This window comes from Limanda limanda, chromosome 4 (genome assembly GCF_963576545.1).
Source record: "Limanda limanda chromosome 4, fLimLim1.1, whole genome shotgun sequence".
Lineage (NCBI taxonomy): Eukaryota > Metazoa > Chordata > Actinopteri > Pleuronectiformes > Pleuronectidae > Limanda > Limanda limanda.
The window spans coordinates 25920406-25941456 of NC_083639.1; the positions used below are offsets into that span (position 1 = coordinate 25920406).

Genomic DNA, 21051 nt, shown 5'->3' on the forward strand with positions numbered 1-21051 from the left:
CGAGCCGCTTCCTGCCGCTGTGACAGGAGGCGTCTGGCCCGGTGTGTGTGGATGTCACAGTAACCAGGTGGTGTGTGTGTGTGTGTGTGTGTGTGTGTGTGTGTGTGTGTGTGTGTGTGTGTGTGTGTGTGTGTGGTGAGGAGTGATGCATTCCAACAAATATATACTGGTCAAAGTCTGAGTGTATGAGTCAGAGACAAGCAGAGGGAGAAGTATTGTGTTTTTGAATGTCTTGTTTGTGTGTAAGTGCCTGGATACAGTACATGTACATGCATCTCTTTGTGTGTTGTTTTTCATCTCACACGAGTTTGTGTGCGCGTCTGTGTGTGTAGAGTGTGTTTGCATCTGTGTGAGAGTATTTGTGTGCACATGAAAGTATGTGTGTGTGTGTAAGTCAGAGAGAGGGAGAGAGGAGAGTATCTGGTGCCTGTGTTTGTGTGTGTGTGTGTGTGTGTGTGTGTGTGTGTGTGTGTGTGTGTGTGTGTATGTGTGTGTGCGTGTCTGTCTGTGTGTGTGTGTGTATGTGTTTATGTGTGTGTATAAGTCAGAGAGAGGGAGAGAGGAGAGTATCTGGTGCCTGTGTGTGTGTGTGTGTGTGTGTGTGTGTGTGTGTGTGTGTGTGTGTGTGTGTGTGTGTGTGTGTGTCGCATGAGTTCATTTTCAATTGTGCATGTGTAGATCTTTTTATGTTTTTAAATGCTCACGTGTGTCTGTTCATGGGTGTGCACGTGCCTGGATACAGTGTGTGCACACGCATGCATCTTTTTGTGCGTTTGTGTGCACGTCTTCATGTGTGTGTATGTCCAGTGTGTGTGTGTGTGTCCGTGCACGCTGCCTGTTGCTCAGCCGGCCTGTTGGATCCACGGAGAGACTCGCAGGCGTTTCACTCTGCAGCGCAGTGGAAAGACTCACGTTGCCGCAGCGCCCGCCAACCCGACCAGCAGCCTGGCTGTGTTGCCATGGTGACCAAATTTGAGCAGTGTCTGGCTCCAGCTCTCTCTTTCTCTCGCTCTCTCTCTCCTCCTAGTTTTCTCTCTTTTTTTTCTCACTCACTCACATGCACACACACACACACACGAGTTCCTCTCTCTCTCTCACTTTCTCTCCCTCATATCTCAAAACAACCCCCCCAATATTATTTTGTCTCTCACTCTCTCTCTAATAACTGCTCCCCCTTTCTTTTCCTCTCTCACTCCCTTTTTCTATCATGCCACCCAATCCCCCACCACCCCAGACAAACACACACACACACACACACACACACACACACACACACACACGCACACACACGCACGTGCACACACCATCACAGTGGCAGCCAATGGAACAACGCCATCCAATCAGAGGCGTTTGCATAACGAGCTTGTTATGCAGAGGCCTGTGGTTGCAGAGCTGGTGCTCCAGCACCCGTCTAGACAAATCTCATGCATAGGGAGAAGGAGAAAGGGAGAGGGGGAGAGAGAGAGAGAGAGAGAGAGAGAGGGAGCGAGAGGGAGAGAGAGAGAGAAGGATAGAATGAGAGAGAGAGAAAGATAGAATGAGAGAGAGAGAAAGATAGAATGACAGAGAGAGAAAGATAGAGCAAGAGACAGAAAGAGAGAGAGTAAATTAAAGATCGTGGATGGGGGATGGGAGTGGGGGTGCAGATGGAGGAGGGAAAAGCAAAGAAGCAGAACCTCGGTTTGAGAGCAACTGCAAAGAAAAGGTGGAAAACTGAGCAACAAGCTGGTCGTGGTCCAGAGTTCAGAGTCGCTCTCGTCCCCGGATCCAAGTGGACGCTGGCAGAGACCGGGGGGGCGTCTCTACTTCCACAGGGAGGGAAATCAGATAAGTGCTGATAACGTAATCAAATTAGATGTTTTCCCATAATGGCTCTGCCTCGGGGGGGAAAGATGGCAGGGGGGGGTGCCACGAAAAATATGAAACGAGCAAAGAACTGGATATTCAATATAATCTAGTTCAACGAGACGAAAGTGCTGCTGTAAAAAAAAAGGCTTTGTGGTTTAACAACGGCCTCTTCTCCCCACCCCCCCCCCCCCCGGAAATAAGCAACAGCTCCTTGTTGACTCACAATCGCAGAGAGGATATTGAACTCAATAAAAACAAGACAGAGGCTCATCTCAAATAAACTGTTTTTCAGCAATAAAGCCACGAGTGTGTCGGACGCTCGGTGCCGGAGCAGTCATCGGACTTTTCTGGCTTTAGTTTCCAACAACGTGTCATGTTAGCTTTCAACGCTAAGGATAATTACAAGGGAGCTGGAAGGAAACTCAGTCATACCTCCGATAACAGACAACCTGTGAAACCACATTTTAAAATTCACTAGAATATTCCTATATACATATACTGTATACATATATATATATATACATTCTAAAGGTTCTATTGTATGTACTTCTGCTGCATAGCGTAGGCTGGCTGGGGGTGGGTGGGTCTTATTGTGGGTAGGGGTATATCCATCAGATTTGTGATGTGTATTTGTATAATTGTATTGTATAATTGCATCCATCCATCCATCCTTCTGTCTATCCGTCCATCCATCTATCCTTCCATCCACGCATCCATCTATCCTTCCATCCATCCACGCATCCATCTATCCATCCATCCATCTATCTTTCCATCTATCCATCCATCCATCTATCCTTTCATCCACGCATCCATCCATCTATCCTTCCATCCATCCATCCATCCATCCCTTCATCCTTCCATCTATCTGTCCATTTATCCTTCCATCCATCCACGCATCCATCTATCCTTCCATCTATCCATCCATCCATCTATCCTTCCATCCACGCATTCCATCTATCCTTCCATCCATCCATTCATCCATCCATCCATCCATTCATCCTTCCATCTATCTGTCCATCCATCTATCCTTCCATCCACGCATCCATCTATCCTTCCATCCATCCATTCATCCATTCACGCATCCATCTATCCTTCCATCTATCCGTCCATCCATCTATTCTTCCATCCACGCATCCATCTATCCTTCCATCCATCCATCCATCCATCCATCCATCCATCCATCCATCCATCCATCCATCCATCCATCCATCCATCCATCCATCCATCCATCCATCCATCCATCATCCATCCATCCTTCAATCTATCCGTCCATCTATCCTTCCATCCACGCATCCATCCATCCTTCCACCCATCCATTTATCCATTCATGCATCCATCTATCCTTCCATCTATCCGTCCATCCATCTATTCTTCCATCCACGCATCCATCTATCCTTCCATCCATCCATCCATCCATCCATCCATCCATCCATCCATCCATCCATCCATCCATCCATCCATCCATCCATCCATCCATCCATCCATCCATCCTTCAATCTATCCGTCCATCTATCCTTCCATCCATCCATCCATCTATCCTTCGATCTATCCGTCCATCCATCTATCCTTCCATCCACGCATCCATCTATTCATCCATCCATCAATCCATCGTTCCATCTATCTGTCCATCCATCTATCCTTCCATCCACGCATCCATCTATCCATCCATCCAAAAAAATTCACTAGAATATTCCTATATACATATACTGTATACATATATATATATACATTCTAAAGTGTCTATTGTATGTACTTCTGCTGCATAGCGTAGGCTGGCTGGGGGTGGGTGGGTCTTATTGTGGGTAGGGGTATATCCATCAGATTTGTGATGTGTATTTGTATAATTGTATTGATTACCCAGAGAAAAACAATAAAAAAGTGTTGAACAGAAAATTCACTAGAATCCAGATTTGTATCTGGATCTGCACCAAATTACAAACATAAATAAAAAAAACGCCTTATTCCTCAATGTTAAAGCACACACACACACCACAAAGCACTTTCTTCATGCTCGACGCTGGCCCCATTCAAAGTGAATGAGCAGCGTTTCTGTTGAAACCTCCAACGCACACGAATCCTGCACCACAGCTCTGAGGAAGGTTAATTGTGGCCAAACCCCGAACCTCTTACTCTATCAATAAAGTGATCTCACTTCTATAAACTGTTCCCTGGTTCCTTTGTGAAGCGAAGGCCAAATAAACCTTCATGCCTTTACAGTTCCTTTGTGTCCCTGCAGATGAGAGGAGGTGCAGAACATCTCTCCCTGGAAACCATTCCTCCCACCAGCAGCTCCCACATCGGACTGGTTCGTGTCACCGGTCGTCTCCGACCTCACTCGACTTCTGGCCCCTGTCTGACACCGACCTCTGGGGAGTGATTGGAAGTGAATTACAGCAGCGACGGCTCCTCAGAGGGAGGGAGGGAGGGAAAGATAGAAAAGAAAAGGAAGGGAGGAAGGGAGGAAGGAAGGGAGGAAAGAAAGAATGAAAAGAAACAAAAGAAACAAAGAAAAGCAGCAGCATCACGATCGGAGCAAAGTGAGGTGATGCGTGTGAGACAAGAGGAGAAGGGAAGAAAGAGGAGAATACAGAGCAGAGTGTGTGAGGGGGGGGAGAAGAGGAGAGTGTTAGAGGGAGTCCCCCTCCTCTTCCTCCACCTCCTCCTCATCCTCAGCTCAGTGAGACCCAGAGCTCAGTGTTTACCACCAGCAGCCAAAGGGCCGGTGGCAGCCTGGCCAGCCAAGCTCCTCACGGCACTGCTGGCATCGCCCCCCCGACAGAGGGGAACATCCCGGTGGCTGAGTCACTGACACTGGTACAGCCAGAGCAGCTCAGGTGGGAAACTGGCACCGGGAAACCGGGTGGATTCCAAAACCATAGCTTTCCAGATAAGATGGTTTCTCAGGACATTAACATTGTATGCATTGCAGGAGAAACAGCTGCACTGATCAAAACACAGCGTCGACAATAGATCAGATGTTGAAGCCATTTTCTAAAACTGATTTACAGAGATTTTAACCACTTGTAGGTCACTGTTTGGTTTTTCCCAGTGTTGAACCATAACCCTGTTACTTTTTAGTCAGGGAAGAGATCTTGTTCTGGAGTCTTCCTCCCCTTTGCCATGGGCTCCCAAAAATGACCAATCGGGCCTAAATTAAGGGGATTTAAGGCCGATTTATGCTACTCCGTTTTTACGGACAGATAGGAACGCCCTCTCCGAGCGCCTCGGAGAGATTTTCATGCACCTGTGATTTTCTAACTATACGTGGATATTTCGGATAGCCTACGGACAGTCCTTGGCTGTGATTTGTCCGCTAACGACATAATTTCCGTACGACGTCATTTCCATACGACGTCATTTCCGGATTTCACATTTCCGGACCTCAAACTCCCGGTTTTCTTCCGGTTTTCTTCCGTATATCATAAGACAGCCACGTTAAAATCCAAACACAACTACGATACAAATATGGATAGCAACATTGAAGAGCGTCTAGTGGAGTCAGTGTGTGGGAGGCAAGCCGACAGAGGTAAATAAACACACATGGACTTCTTCTTCCCAGAAATGGGGTAGGCATCTCTGAGCTCGTCTTCCGTTGCGCCACCTACTGTTTTTGCGGTGAATTGTTTTCAGACGGACGGTTGTCGGAAAAGCATAAATCAAAAAGAGTCCGTGGTATTCGTGCGTCCCTCTCCGCGACACGGATACGTAGAAGCATAATGGAGCCTTTAGGGAGAAAACCCTTCAATGCAACAGAGAAACTCATCAACACTTTTTTTTCTAAACAATCAAAGGCAGCTACAGGCACAGCACCACGAGAACAACAGACAAAGCAATCATCTGCTATTACCTTTACAATAGCAACATGTTATGGTCCAGTCCTGAGACCAACACAAATAGACTCAGGGAAGCAGACGCCAGCGATTAACTACAAGACCTGATTTTATATGATTATAATATGTAATATTTAATCAACTTTAAAGCAACACTTTAATAAATCTTTAATTGTATTTCTCTGCTGAATTCAACACTGGGTTTCTGCATATATATATATATATATATATATATATATATATATATATATATATAGCTTATGCTAGTTTGTGGTAACTTATTTCAGATAATGTAAGATATTTTCGAGTCCAAGAAAATGTTTGTGTTAAATCTGAGGAAATTCCCTTGAGAGGTTGCATTCGAGAGGCAGAGAGCTCTTTGACCTTAGGATGTATTACATAAACAATGTTTTTTGAAAATAGTTTTTTTTCGTTTGGCCAATGTCCCATAGGTTAACACGGATGGGGCAGGGTTTACGACCTATACTCCCGGCCACCACAAGGAGGTCAAAATGTTTCGGGAGCCGTCATATCGTCAGTTTTTATTTACAGTCCCTGGAGCTAAGGGACCGATAGATCGAAAACACGGTGCAAATCTAGTTAAATAAAGTCACTGGTGTAAATACTGAGAGCAAATCAAACCTCTGACCTGACGTCTGAGAGACTGAAGGCTGGGAAGCTACTATAAAAACTACTCTTCCGTTAAAACCCGTTCTTACTCCCTCTGTTCGCCTGGCACAGACTCTTCACGCCCCCTCTGACCATCAGCTCCAGCTCCACAGGCACAAATCGTCACTCTTTAAACGGGCACTTGGTGTCCACAGCTTACACTGGCACAGGTGGGGACGCTGCTGCCAACCCCCCCCCTGAGCCCGAAACACTCCACTGCCCCTCGTTCAGATTACAGAGGCCGTCCAGCAGCCAAAACACACCTCTGATCCAATCGCACAGACATCAAAAGAGCGATGGGTTGAGAAATGGAGAATACAGAGTGCAGCCGGAGCCAGAACGCCTGCCAAGCTGTGGTGCCCAAGGTCAGGACAGATGGGAGCGGAGGGAGAATTACACCTTACCTCCTTTTTCCGCTTCTTCACTTTGGGTATTTTTCCCTCTTTCATCTTTTTGGGCTTCTTCTTCTTCTGCTGTTTGAGGGGGTCTCCGTCGGTGAAGAAGGTGTCGAGGGGCGTGAGGGGGACGGCGGTGCGCTCACCTTCCTCATCCTCATCTGGAAAGAGACAGACAAGGATGAATCAGCTCAGGAACATAAAGTACAGAGACTACTCAGGATAATACATTTAGGAGATTTGGCCGATCCCCGGAGTTTGTCGGCTTTACAGCCAGTTGAGTTTGTAATTGGCCTGAATGTGAACTGATGAATGCAGTTTGGCTTGTAAACTGTGAGTGTGAATATCGATTAGCAGGAGAGTGATCGACAACAATGTTCACAATAAATTAATAGTTTTATTTATTGAGGGAAATGTGAGTGGGTCAGTTGAGTTGGTTGCAAACAAAACAAGCAATGAGAAGCAGTGATTGAATTTAATAGACAAAATCCTTCCATCTATCCTTCCATCCACGCATCATCTATCCTTCCATCCACGCATCCATCTATCCTTCCATCCACCCATCCTTCCATCTATCTGTCCATCCATCTATCCTTCCATCTATCCATCAATCCGCCCATCCTTCTATCCTTCCATCCATCTATCCTTCCATCTATCCATCCATCTATCCTTCCATCCACCCATCCACCCATCCATCTATCCTTCCATCCATCCATTCATCCTTCCATCCCTCTATCCATTCATCCATCCCCATCCATCCATCCATCCGTCCATCCATCCATCCATCTATCCTTCCACACATCCATCTATCCTTCCACGCATCCATCTATCCTTCCATCCATCCATCCTTCCATCCATCTATCCTTCCACACATCCATCTATCTTTCCATCCATCCGTCCATTCATCCATCCATCCATGCTTCCATCTATCCATCCATCCATTCATCCATCCATCCATCATCTATCCTTCCATCCATCCATTCATCCATCCATCCATCCATCCATCCATCCATCCATCCATCCATCCATCCATCCATCATCCATCCATCCATCCATCCATCCATCCATCCTTCCATCTATCTGTCTATCCATCTATCCATCCATCCATCCATCCATCCATCCATCCATCCATCCATCCTTCCATCTATCCATCATCCATCTATCCTTCCATCCATCTATCCTTCCTTCCAGCCATGCACCCATCTATCCTTCCATCCTTCCATCCATCTATCCTTCCATCCATCCATCCATGCATCCATCCATCCATCCATCCATCCATCCATCCATCCATCCATCCATCCATCCATCCATCCATCCATCCATCCATCCATCCACCCATCCATCCATCCTTCCATCTATCCGTCCAACCATCTATCCTTCCATCCACGCATCCATCTATCCTTCCATCCATCCATCATCCATTCGTCCATCCAAGCATCCATCTATCCTTCCATCTATCCATCCATCCATCTATCCTTCCATCCACGCATCCATCCATCCTTCCATCTATCCATCCATCCATCTATCCTCCCATCCACGCATCCATCTATCCTTCCATCCATCCACGCATCCATCTATCCTTCCATCTATCCATTCATCCATCCACGCATCCATCTATCCTTCCATCTATCCATCCATCCATCTATCCTTCCATCCACGCATCCATCCATCCATCCTTCCATCCATCCATCCATCTATCCATTCATGGAAAACCAGAAAGGACGATTGACTCCGTTCCCATTGCCAGTGCATCATGGTACATTTGCCTCCGGCTGTTTCCATGAGAGCCAAAGCAAACCTGCGTCTCTTTTAACCAACAGGAAAGTTGCTCTTCAGAGACAAACAACCATTCACACCTACACAACCACTTCAGAGTCTCTAATCAACCAAACCTCAATTGATTTGAGCCGTGGGCGGAAGTACCCGGAGAAAACCACACAAACACAGGAAGCACATGCAAACTCCACGTAAAAGGCCCCAGATGAACCAGGATTCAAACAATGCTACCCACTGTACCACCATGCCGCTAATAAACAAAAAAGGTTTATTAAAAAGAGATTAATCAATGATGAAATAAATCATTAGTTGTCAGCCGTGTGCACAGTCGGATAAACAGATGAGCAGTCTTTTTGAAAATAAAAATGATGAATCATTGCCGGGGCCAACGGGAGCACTTGGCAAAAACAAAACCTCCCGGATCACACATCATTGAGTGTGGATCAACTTTACCCGTCAGACAACAAGTAGACGGAGGGGCCTGCCCCCCCCCCCCCCCCCCCGCCGCCAAATGGAAACTCCCCTGAGGAGCACCGAGGTATACTGAGCATATCTCCTGCCTTTAATGCTCGCTGGGACTAAAGCGACCTGCTGCTGGTTGTCAGCTGCAGCGTCTCCGAGCCGCTGTGTACAAACGTCCTGACTGCTGAGCACAGCAGCCTCCACTGATGCCATAGTGGGTCACAGAGGAGTAAGTAAGCCAGAGAGAGAGCGAGAGAGAGAGTCCCACACAATACATCACATTAAAGAGACACGAGGAGAGACACGCGCAGGATGCAACCTCCCCTCCGCGCCTCCGACTGTCTTTTCGTCTCGTTCGGTCCGTCTTTCGGCGCGTCTCCCTCTCGCAGACAGGCTGGAGGCCATGAAATATGCATCACATGTATCAGAGTCAATCAGCCAACACTAGCCCTGCAGTCTACCGCTCCCCTGGGCAGGCTGAGTGAGAGATTGGGGAGGAGGGATTCCTGTGTAGTAGACAGACACACACACAAACCTCACCAGGCACTTATCCTCGATTTGGCCAAGCTAGCAGGAGGCATCCCACGCACACACCAACAAACACACCTACAGTATATACACGTTAATAACTTCAAAGCTTTGTTTGGTTTCTTCCGTCCAACGAATGATATGCGGCGCCCCTTCTTTAGCACTAATTGGGGCTTTATAAACAATTCTTTAAATAACAAAGTTGTATCCATCCATCCATCCCTCATCCCCATCGAGAAGGTCTGTCAATTTGTTTGTTTTTTGGTTGATTATTTTGTTTTTTATTCGTTAAAGGATTATGCAAAAACTACCGAACATATTTCTATCTACGAGATTCGATGGAAGGATGAGACAGGATCGCAGAAACTGAGCAGCATTCTTTAGTTTAGTTGCTGTTTACGTCTCGGATGTGTGTTTGACTCCTGCCAAGAAAGTTTTGAAGACAACACACAAGATTTGAAATGGCACAAATTGGCCTTGTACACTTTTCTCGTTCTAAATAATTCAAACAATGATTGAAACTTCGTGATTGCAGAGAACATACGGGAGGTGATGTAAGAACTAGCAAACACCCAAACTATCTCAGCTTCCCTTTGTTCACTCAAAGGGTTTTCCCTTAAAAGCAGATCAGCCGACGACAGTCAGTCAGTCAGATGGTCGATGGCTACGTGGACGGTGAAAATCCATTAATGAGACATAACGATCCGATCATCTTTGCGTTGCCTTTCACAGGAACGAGGCTTTGTTTAGAGTCAGTGTAACAGCTCCAGTCATAAATATGCACCCATGGCAACCCTCAAACCACAGAGCAGCAACACAACGAGCCTCTCCACTCGCTGACAAACACACAGATGAGGACACGGATCAGATGCAGATGGAGACAGCTCCGAATTACAGGAATCACAGTCCATCGCTCTGCACCTTTCACATGAACCATGACTGACAGTTTGACCACACGTTACTAATGAGACACGTGTGTCCCCTGCTAAGTAAATCACCCAAAGTGACAGAGACGATACAGCGTCACCGATGAAGGGTTGGAAAGTTCAATTACATGCACCTGATTCTCTGGACTCTGGAGGATGTCGGTCTCTCCACCAGTTTTGTGCAGACGTCCATTGTCCTCAGATGTTGTATCCTACTGATCCTCTTACTTCTACTCTCCTCTTTGTAGTTTATAGGGAAATCTTTCGACAAAAATTAAATTACCTCAAAATTTGAGACCCATTTGTTCCAACAAACACTTTGACCGAATCATTTTCCTACAGTTTGTGTTTTGTGCTAATTAGCTAATGTGGGCGAGCTAACAAGCTAAACTATGCTCCATCATTCCATCTATACCGCTTATCCCTTGAGGGTCACAGAGGGGGAGCAGGATCCAATCCCATTTTACACCACACCAGCGTATCACAGGGGGAACATACAGAGACAAACAGTTAGTGTCTCCACAGTCTTTGGCCTGTGTTCCTTCGAGATCCTCTTTCCCAAGTCATGCAGCTACGAGTGCAAGGCTCGGTTCTAAAAGAAATGGTACGAGCACAAGAAGAAAGTTTTCTGACTGTTGTGGAGGACTTGGAGAAAACCCACGCAAAACACAAGGAGCACATGTAAACAAAATGATCTGAACCAGGATTCAAACTGAGAATCTTCTGTATGTAGAGAAGGCAACACTGAACCATCATGAAACCACTAATAACTATATGTGCTCATCTTCAGAACACAGTTGAAAACAGTGTTGTGACTCTTTGAGCTGCAAGCATAGAGACCGGTAAGAAAAAGGTTCCAGCAAACCTAGAACAAATGTCGAGAACAGACTTTATTTATAAAAGGGTTTAAATACCCTCACAGCAATGTGATTCATTGAAAAAGCCCAAAAAACAACTATCTGTTTAAACCTGCATCACCTTATAATCCTAACCCTGTGGTAAGTGGCCTGTGAGGTCTCCGGAGGGAAAGCCATCAGGGGGTACGATAATCTTTCTGCTCGGTGGGTGAACCAGGCGGTGCCAGGTGTTGGAAGAGGGGGGGTCGCTCGGTCATGTGGCACAGACGGGTCTGGCACCAGTTAGGAACCGGACCAAAGCTGCACTTGGCAAACAGGCCTCCTCCGAAGCTGTGGACGAACAGACACAGACACAGATCTGACCTTCCTGCAAGGGCTTGGCCACCGGACTGACCCATTAGAGAGGGAGATTCACGAGCGACTCCCCAGTGAGAAAGCTTGAGATTACTGGAAAGAACATTAGCCCTTTCTCTGTTGGCCCCTGAATGGCAATGTGCACTTAATGTTGCCCAGCATTGCCTCGCCACAAAGGAGGCAGGACGGAGCCAAAGGGTTTCCTTTCTTCATTGATTAAGTGCTTATTGCTCAGGCCTCAAATGCCTTCAGACAAAGACTATTATTAGAAAATGAAATCATCAAAGTGATGGAAGGATAAAGCCCAAATGGCATCATTAAAATCATATCTATTATACACAACGTATGCACAAGATCACATTGGTTCGATATAAAGCAGATATATAAAACGGACCAGAACGCAGAACCCCTCATCTGCTAATACACATCGTACAAACAGCATCCTTCGTGCTTTGCCTACGTGCACGCGCGGCAGGGAAAAATGGTGTCAACCTTCGCAGTAAAGGATCCAAAAATAGACCCTGTTCCAATTGGGGATAACATATGTAGGCAAACAACAGCCCCTGATAATCTTATAATTTTAAGGGACGAACAAAACAATTAAAGCATGAAAAACCACAACGGAGCAATCTGTGACAGTGTGAGAACCCCGGAGTGAAACAAAGGGAATTAGGACACTTTAATGTGCCACAGCAAATAAAAGCTGTGATGGGACGGCGTTTAAGGGTTTCTACGGCTCCACGGGGACGCAGCTTCTGCATTGTTGCCTTTTAATTGCACGGGAGCGTCTCGATTCGCCGGGAAAAAAGGTGAAAAACAGCTGTGATCTGGATTCCTGACCTTGTCTGTCAATCTGACGTCTGTCGATGGAGGTCGTAAACCGCTCCGGAAAACTGCTTCCTGTAGCGGCAGCATAAAAATAACGGCTCCGCGTCTCTTTATCCCCTCGTGATGTGACGAGTTAGAATAAAAAGACAACAGAGACCACGGATTGTATTGAGAGAACAGCACGGAGGGTATCTTCATTTATCTACATCGTTTTTGTCCGTTTCTTTTGCTCTTTATTATGAGGGATGACGGCATTAACAGAGTTCCACTGGCACATTTACCGCCTAAAAGATTCGATCAAAGCACGTATGAAGCAAATGGGACTGACACATGAAACTATTGTGTTATTAACACCGGATTACAACCCACATATCTTCACTCACCTGCCATAATCAATCGCACCTTTCCTTCCTCATACATGTTTAAGCGGGCCCTGGGTTATTGGGGACACGCATCAGTGCCCGTGTTCTCCCTCAGGCTACGGCTGGCAGACATAGATGATGCCTCAACTTCTCTCTCCTTCTCCCTTTCCCTTCCCTCCCTCTGTCTGCCTGTCTTTTTTCTCTCCCTGCTGAACACATTCACAAAGAAGCCTGCAAGTATTGATCTGGCTTATCAAAGAGATAATATATATATTTATATATATATGTGCCGGGTTTAATAATCAGCAATGCTATGTCGTTTAACAGGAAAAATAACTGGGTGGAAAATGCCTTTTTTTGTGTGAAAGAAATATGAGATTTAAAGGCTCGAGACCTTGAAAACAAACCGGAAATATGAGCCAACAAAAAAATCGATGAATTCACAGTCATGTGACAAAACCGAGGCAGTGTGATTCTGCAAAGGCTTATTGTTGCAATACTCCAGCCTGTGTGACTAGACTGTGTGTCTTCAATTCAGGACTGTATCTAAATGTGGAGTAGAACTGGAACATTTTGGACAAAACTCTCTTATTCAGCAGCACTTAAGCCCTTTGTTTGCATTGAGCTCCTCGGGTCACTCAGTATCTCAGTATAACCAGGAAACTTTCTTCAGGCAGGAGTGTGAAAGTGAAATAGAGGGCAGAGCAGCATCTCTGAAGTCGTGCCCTTGACATCAGACCATTAAATAATGTGAGCTGCAGGGGGGGGGGGCACAAAGAGAAAGTGACATGTCACTCAACTGGCTGCACTGGACCCACAGTGCAGAGTCACAACCTGGAGTCTCTGTCCAGTTCAGGGGCAACAGTGGGAAACATCTGCTCCTACCATAAGGAAACCAGTATAGCTTTTTATAGAGACTGATGATGATGATGTCACTGATAATTCTGATACCTGATATATTCCTGATAATTATATATATACGATTCTGAAGATGTTGTTATCAATTCCTGAAAGAAGTGTGGGCATTGATATTTTACTCTTTTGTATAAATAGCCATGAATAAAAAGAAAACACAAATATAATCCAATAAATATATATAGAACTTGAATTAAGAAAATAAACATGAATTAAGATATTTTTTTGCATAGTTTATCCTGTGAAATACAAGTTGGTATCTATAAACATAAACAACGATACCAATATTTCTGTGAGAGGCTCATAACTCTTGATTTTGGTGAAGCAGACTGATGGGTGACAAACCATTTCACGGAAACTACTTGAGGACCTCAGAGTTTATCCCACTGTTGGTTTATTTTATCACAAGTAGGAGCAGCAGTCGTATATTTTATATTTATATAGTCGGCACAACATAGAACTACGATTCCCAGAACTAATCAGGTGTTTGGTCAGTTTCCCCAGGTACAGTCCCATTTTAGGGACCATTAAGAACCACTGGGGACCAGGACACATGCCTGGAACACTATCACGCTAAAGAAAACCAAATGGACACAACGTTGAAAGAAAGGAATCAAACATCCTGTGAGTTTGATATTTCAAGGAAAGCAGCAGATTCGTTTCCCAGGCAGAGGAACTCGTCTGCTGCCCAGACTCTGGTTTGCGTGCAGCCACCATGTGAACTCGATGAGCTGCGTCCCAAGAATGTGGGTTAGAGCTGAATGGATGTGTGGCGAGTGACCCACCCCCCCACCCGAGGTCATCAGCTGAGCTCGGGGGGCCGGAGACGTGATGAGCTGTGTTTACTGTGGTCGGTGCACGTGGCTTCCACACCTCTGAGGCCAGAGGATGTTTTTATTTTTTTAAGTTGTGGAGACAGAATGAACACGGATGTTGTCACTGGAGCCTGATTCCACACGCATGAAAGAAACATGTGAACAGAAGTATGGATGGAATATTCTAATTGCAACTGATGTTACCATAAATCAGGGTAATCAATGTCTTACTCAGAATAACGTCAGTTGATTGATATCCATATATACCACAATAGTTGATATTCATATCCATTTATAGAATTTGTATTCATGCAATCATGGAGGGGGACAAACAACATAATCACTGCATTGCACTGAAGAAGCTGACATGGTTACACACAGCAAACTTGTGGTTGTCTAGGGGTTTGAGGTAAAGACACTTCTACACACACACACACACACACACACACTGATTGATTGATTGATTGATTGACTGATTGATTGAGGAGGATAAAGAGCCATCACTGCATTGCACTGCATTGCATGGTTTCTCCCACAGCTGTCTGACACAGAACTTGTGTGTTTTGGGACTTGAGGTAAACACATTGACTTGTGCACAGCATGCAGGAGGAGAAGAAGAAACAGGAGAAGAAGAAACAGCCCAGAGGAGAGGGGGGGTGGGGGGTTCATCTCCAGCCTCCGGATGATCAGGCATGTGAGGACAGCCTGGGGCTAATCCAAATGTTAAAAAGAGAAAGAAAAAAGAGAAAGAGAAAGCCTGCTTCCCACCTTAGAGACACTGGGTCGTGCAGGGATATAACGGCATGACTCTGCTGGCTGCACCCCACCCCTCCACCTCCTCCTCCACCTCCTCCACCACCTCCTCCAGGAGCAGGACAAGCCCTTTTCCCCGCATTCAGGGGCGAAGCGGCGCAGAGACACACAGTGAAGGACACCCCGCCCCCCCCCCCCCCCACACCCCTCCCTCACCTGGCAAATCGTCTTCAAAATCCATGTCGTCCTGTCCCTCGTCTTCATTACTCAGCGACCCCGGCATCTCCAGCTCATAGCCCCCCAGTCCCCCGCGGTTTTTCCGGCTGAGGAGACTGAAAGTTTAACCCTGCAGCCGCCGCCGCTTCTTTTCTTCACCTCCAGAAAAAAAAAAAAACAGCAAAAAAAAAAAAAAAATCTGCAGGGTAGTCGTCGATGATTTTCTTTTTTTTATGTTTTTTTTTTTTTAATTCCTCTGCAGGATTAAAAAAAAATTAATTAATAATAAAAAAAAAATCATGCATGTATATTTTCTTTTTTTCTTATATTCCACTGATCTCTATCCAGGTCCTCCAGTCTGAAAAATAAGAAAGACGAAAATGGAACACACATGCCCAGATTGTGACGTCTGGTCTGTTGCCATGACGATGCATCCCATAATTTCACCCACAACTAGTTAGTCACGCTCGCCTTAGTTACCAGCTCTAACCAACTAGTCGTGCGCGGAGCAGAAGAGAGAGAGAGGGAGAGAGAGAGAGGGACACGCACCGTGCGGCGACGCCACGCATGTTTTTTTTCCCGCGAACGGGCGGACAGCAGTCTTTTTTTTTCCCGCGCCCGTCGAGTGGAGGAAGTCCAGAGACACGAACTTCTGCAGCTTCACTGTTCATTCACAGTCTCTGCTGCTCTCCATAGGAGGGCGTGTGTGTGTGTGTGTGTGTGTGTGTAGGGAGGGGACACCCCCCCCCCCCCCCAATTTAATAATTTATTGACTTTCCCCCCCAATTTGTATCAAATGCCTGAAACCAGACTCTAATATTTTCATCCTTTATTTTGCCAACTTTCTTCTCCTTTCCCCCCCCAACACACACACACACACACACACAGAAAGAGAACTGCAGCCTAATGACTTCATGCTGAGGAGTCCTGCCTGCCAGTGGTCTAACTGTTGTCAAGGTTACCACAGCTGGATGCCCCACAGAGAGAGGACTTCCAGCTTCACTTTCACTTATCACAAGATACACAAATCCAGCAGCTGCGAGTGCACGTCCATTTCCTTTGTGTTCATTGTTCAGAATTGGAGCCGTTTCATTTATCGTGGCTTGTTTATTGCATCTCCCCCAGTATAGCTGTTTTTAGTCAGTTTTGGTCATTGAAATACCACAATTACCCACTTTTAAAATTGTATGTTCCCAGAATTTAATATGGTGCCAATTTTCACATATAGGTTTAAAAAAAAAACAAGTTAGATTTTCTCATTTGCAGTCCCAATTTGGATACAAGTACCTTAAGACAAAAGTAAACCGATAGTTTAGTCGGCTGTGTTACTGATACGTGGCCACTTCAATTAGATTGTTTTATTATGGCTCTAAAAAATGTTAAATTATAACGAGTTTTGAGCGTGATGTCATCTCTGAGGAGATACTAAATGTGAATATGCAGAATGAGCAAGAGGGAGAAGATTTCGGATACAGAAGCACTTTAAAAAACAGACTTATCAGCAGGTTAACAGTCCCAAAGCTAAAAGAGGCAGAAAACATTGACTGCAATGTCGCAGCTCCCTGCTTTTCAAATGTATCTTTATTCATATGACGCAAGTTGTTATGAATTTAAATAATGTCATCAGGACCTAAAACACCTACAACAAGTATCTGTGTGTGGAAACGTTCATATTGTCATAAAATAAACTTGTCAGGTGATTAACAGCGGTGTGGCTAATGGAAGATGGTTTTCTTATCCAGCGTCTACATCAGAATATCGGACGCTGCCCCCAGAGGCCAGTTCTTTGCCATGTGACACCCGATGGGTTCTGATAGTTTGTGTGTGTGTACCAGGGAGGAAATTAAAGCAAACCATTAAAACAAAACAAAAAGATTGGAGGAGACACTTTTTCCACCTTATTTTGAACTTTTATTAAAAGTGGTCTCAGGTTTAATCTTCCTCTTCCTCCTCCTCTTCATCCTGGTTGATCTGGAAGTAGCGCAGCTCATAGCTCTCCTTGGTGTTGGCCACGACTCTCAACCAGTCCCTGAGGTTGTTCTTTTTCAGATACTTCTTGGTCAGATATTTCAAGTACCTGAAAGAGAATAGAGTGGTATAATAATGAACAGAGAGTTATAAGAACATGTAATATACAATTTAATATCTTTTCAATTGTGAATCGGCAAATTTTGACCTCATATGCACTAAATTCAGGACTCAATTTTTTTTTTTTATATTTTAAACTTAGCTAAATGTATCAAGATCAATTACGTGATATTTTATCACATTTAAAGCTTTGTAAGCTATACAATTCAGATTATTGAATTGCAGACAGTTAAAAATATCTTAAACTTTTCCTATGTTTTAATCGTACAGCTTTGATAAATGTTTAACAAAAGCTGTTTTATTTTGTGTGTAACTTCATTTTATTCTCCGACGTTATCGACTGACAATCTCTTGATTTAATTACTGGCCTTTAAACTCCATGTATTCTTTGTGAGCCAAATATCATTTTTGTAAGAAGTTTTATACAAATAAAGTTTACTTTACACACATTACTAGTAGATCCCTGACATCCTACTGGTAAATATGAAGTGGGCCATGTAAGAATCAAAATGGTAGCGTCACCCTCTGGTGGTGGTGTTCCCAACTTGTGTATCTGTGCTTTGTGGTTTGAGAATAAAGCCCAACACAGCTTTTTCTATTACGTAACAAACCACAAATATTTCACAGCCACATGTGAAGTGAATGGTTTGTGTACTCAGCAGACATTTTGGGCAGCATCACCATTATTTGTACTACAAAAATAAATCCGTCTTTGTTTCGCGTCTTTTTATTTATTTCTGTTACATAACTGTTGTGGATACGTCAATGATGTTAAACATAAAGGACTTTTGAAATCCCTGAAAATACTGCATTTTTTCCAGGGAAGCTTAACCTTCTCCTCTATTACATACAAAACTGCACTTATAGTAGCAAGCTTTGCACAGAGCAGTTGTTGAGAATTTCAAACGTGACTGATTAGGAATAAAAAAAGGACGTCAACCAATCCAAAATAACTGAGAGCCATGAGTTGCAGTTTATTTTGTACCTCTTAGAGAAGGGAACCTCAGAGTTCACAGCAATCTTGCTCTTGCTCCTCTCGATGGAAACCACTCCACCTCCGAGGCTTCCAGCTTTGCCGTTCACCTTGATGCGCTCCTGCAGGTACTGCTCCTGTAGTCGCAGAGAAAACAACAAGTCACACACCGACAGAAGCAACTGCCATGTATCAGTGTATTCAGACACCTTGAACGGAATAAGATCGTACTCAGAATAAAGGCTGCTGCACACTAGCGGATAATCAGGCTGATTTTAGACCGGATTTGTCCCTTCTGACAACAGCCGACTGGAGGTTACTGCTACATATTTTTTTAGAGCCGATCCCATTTCACCCCTTAGCCCTTCGTGTCTCGCCTTCAGGATTGGGATAAGATGTCCCTATACCTGTTGGTACGGGGGGCTAGGACTAAGGTGTAGGGCTTTATACCCCTCCAAATGGAGATTTTTCAGACCCTCACTTCCAACGAAGGGGTACCCAGAATGCCTTAAGAGTCACCAGCAAGATGGGAGAGAGAGACCCACAAATGTAGTATTTTCTCGACTGATACGGATTTAAAAACTATGACAATGAATGTAATCTTAGTTTAATTTAATTTTATGTATTATGGTCACTTTTCTCACAAAAACCTTCAAAAAAAGGATCGCGAGCGGCTAGCGTTAGCATCCTAGCGATCCTTTAATTGCATGATAATCCCGACTTTTCACATAATGTAATGTTGCATCCTGATTACAGACACGTGCTGTGTAAAACACTCAAGTTGTCAGCTCAGCAAACGTGACCAAAGCTGAGCCCAAACATAATTCAACATTTTTTTTCCTAACCCAGCTGCCTTGGTTTTTAATGTGAGCAAGTGGTAAGAGGTAATGTTGGCTTGAGAACTCAGACTATACTCTTTGACATGTAAACAGAAATATGAATGGAATATTCTAATAGCAACTGATCTTACCATAAATCAGGGTAATGTCTTGTTCAGGATAAAGTCAGAAGATTGAGATATATATCTATCACAATAGTTGATATTCATATCCATTTATAGAATTTGTACAGTGATGGTTTAAAGACTAAAGTTTATAAAGGTTGTTTTAGTTGACATTTAGTTAGTCTCCATTTAACCTAAACTGGATTATAGTTTGATCGTGATGAACAGACTGGACATCACCTCCAGTGACTCATGAAGGATCCCACTGATGTGACAGCCTTGTTTATCACTGTGGGCTTGTGTCTGACAGCTGCTGTTTACTGATCAACAAGCTGTCACTCTCTGTGGGGTCTCCAAGTCAGAGACCACTACCACATCTAGGTGAATGGGACAGTGGCCTCCTACTGTTACGTCTGAACTGGTTTACTCACAAAGTTGGCAGCGTCCATGATGCCATCTTCCACCGGGTGAGTGCAGTCCAGGGTGAACTTGAGGATCTGCTTCTTCCTCTTTCCACCCGTCTTCTTGACCACCTGTTTTTTCTGGTGCGAGTGAAACATGCAAAGTGATTAAAATCCACAGAAACGACCACCACATCACAGGTGACTCATAACTGTGAATCTTCATGTATATTTACACTAAAGACACTGTGCAGATTGACAGATGGATAGAAGGATAAAGAGATATAGATAAGACAGATAGAGATAAATAGACAGAAAAAGGTCTATATACATATATATATATATAAATAGACAAGATTAAGAGATAGATGTATGTATAGACATATAGATATACAGATGGTTCCAAATATTTTATTTATCATATGTACAGTCCTGACATTTCTACTTTGCCTTCTGCTACAAATACCGTGCTTTTAGAGTTATAGGAAAAATATAAATATGTGTAATGAAACCTCAGTAATGCAATAGATGAATTTATAGTGATTTCTGTATAGATAAAGACAGAATTCCTCTTTCCAGCCTGTTTCTTGACCACCTGTCTGCTCTGGTACGACTGGTTTTCCAACAACCTGCATGTTGGTTATCAAAACTCACTCAAACGACACGTCACATCACATGTGACTTCAAACCGACAAGTTAACTTTATCCCTATATAACTTTAAAACTAAAAAGTGAACTCGTAGCTGTGCATGTGGCCCGTTTAATCCCCCATAACACTTTGCGACATGTAGCACACGGCTAACCGCTGCTAGCTAGCGTTAGCACGGGGAGCTAGCCCCAACGTGGTGCTCAGTGGACAGAGGCAACGAGCCGGAACTACGGGTTCGAACCGGCAACCACAAAGACAGTAGACATGGTGGATCGACCAGAACCGTGTGGATGTGGACTAGAAGCGGAGATTCACCGTGTGAGACGGTTTATTGGACCGGGAGTCTACTCACCAGCGGGGCCATGGCGGACACGTTCGGCTAAAAGGAAGGAGAGAAGCTGCGCAGGAGGTTTAATACCGCGCCGCACAGTCGATCGAGCGAGCGAGCGAGCTCATCGAGTTA

General features: G+C 44.6%; 2 protein-coding genes across 2 annotated transcripts in view; both read right to left on the reverse strand.

Moving 5' to 3' along the window:
* The window catches only part of chd5 (chromodomain helicase DNA binding protein 5), a 48771-nt gene extending 33170 nt beyond the window's left edge, over positions 1–15601 (reverse strand). The window contains 2 exon segments of the mRNA XM_061069189.1: positions 6752–6903; positions 15535–15601. Coding sequence (XP_060925172.1) covers positions 6752–6903; positions 15535–15601 — 219 coding nt within the window.
* Positions 15602–17422: 1821 nt separating this feature from the next.
* rpl22 (ribosomal protein L22) lies at positions 17423–21001 on the reverse strand. The gene is made up of 4 exons (XM_061069190.1): positions 20941–21001; positions 19970–20080; positions 18608–18732; positions 17423–17611 (listed from the first exon to the last, which is right to left on the reverse strand). Exons 1-4 carry the CDS (start codon positions 20950–20952, stop codon positions 17467–17469), a joined length of 393 nt encoding a protein of 130 aa, XP_060925173.1. The 5' UTR covers positions 20953–21001; the 3' UTR covers positions 17423–17466.
* Between the last annotated feature and the right edge of the window lie 50 nt (positions 21002–21051).

What these genes read in the sequence shown, in the direction of transcription:
- rpl22 (XM_061069190.1), bottom strand. An exon ending in TCATGGACGCTGCCAACTTT is followed by an intron (nt 18,733 to 19,969) that starts GTGAGTAAACCA and finishes CTGCGACTACAG; the next exon opens with GAGCAGTACCTGCAGGAGCG. An exon ending in GAGGTTCCCTTCTCTAAGAG is followed by an intron (nt 17,612 to 18,607) that starts GTACAAAATAAA and finishes ATTCTCTTTCAG; the next exon opens with GTACTTGAAATATCTGACCA.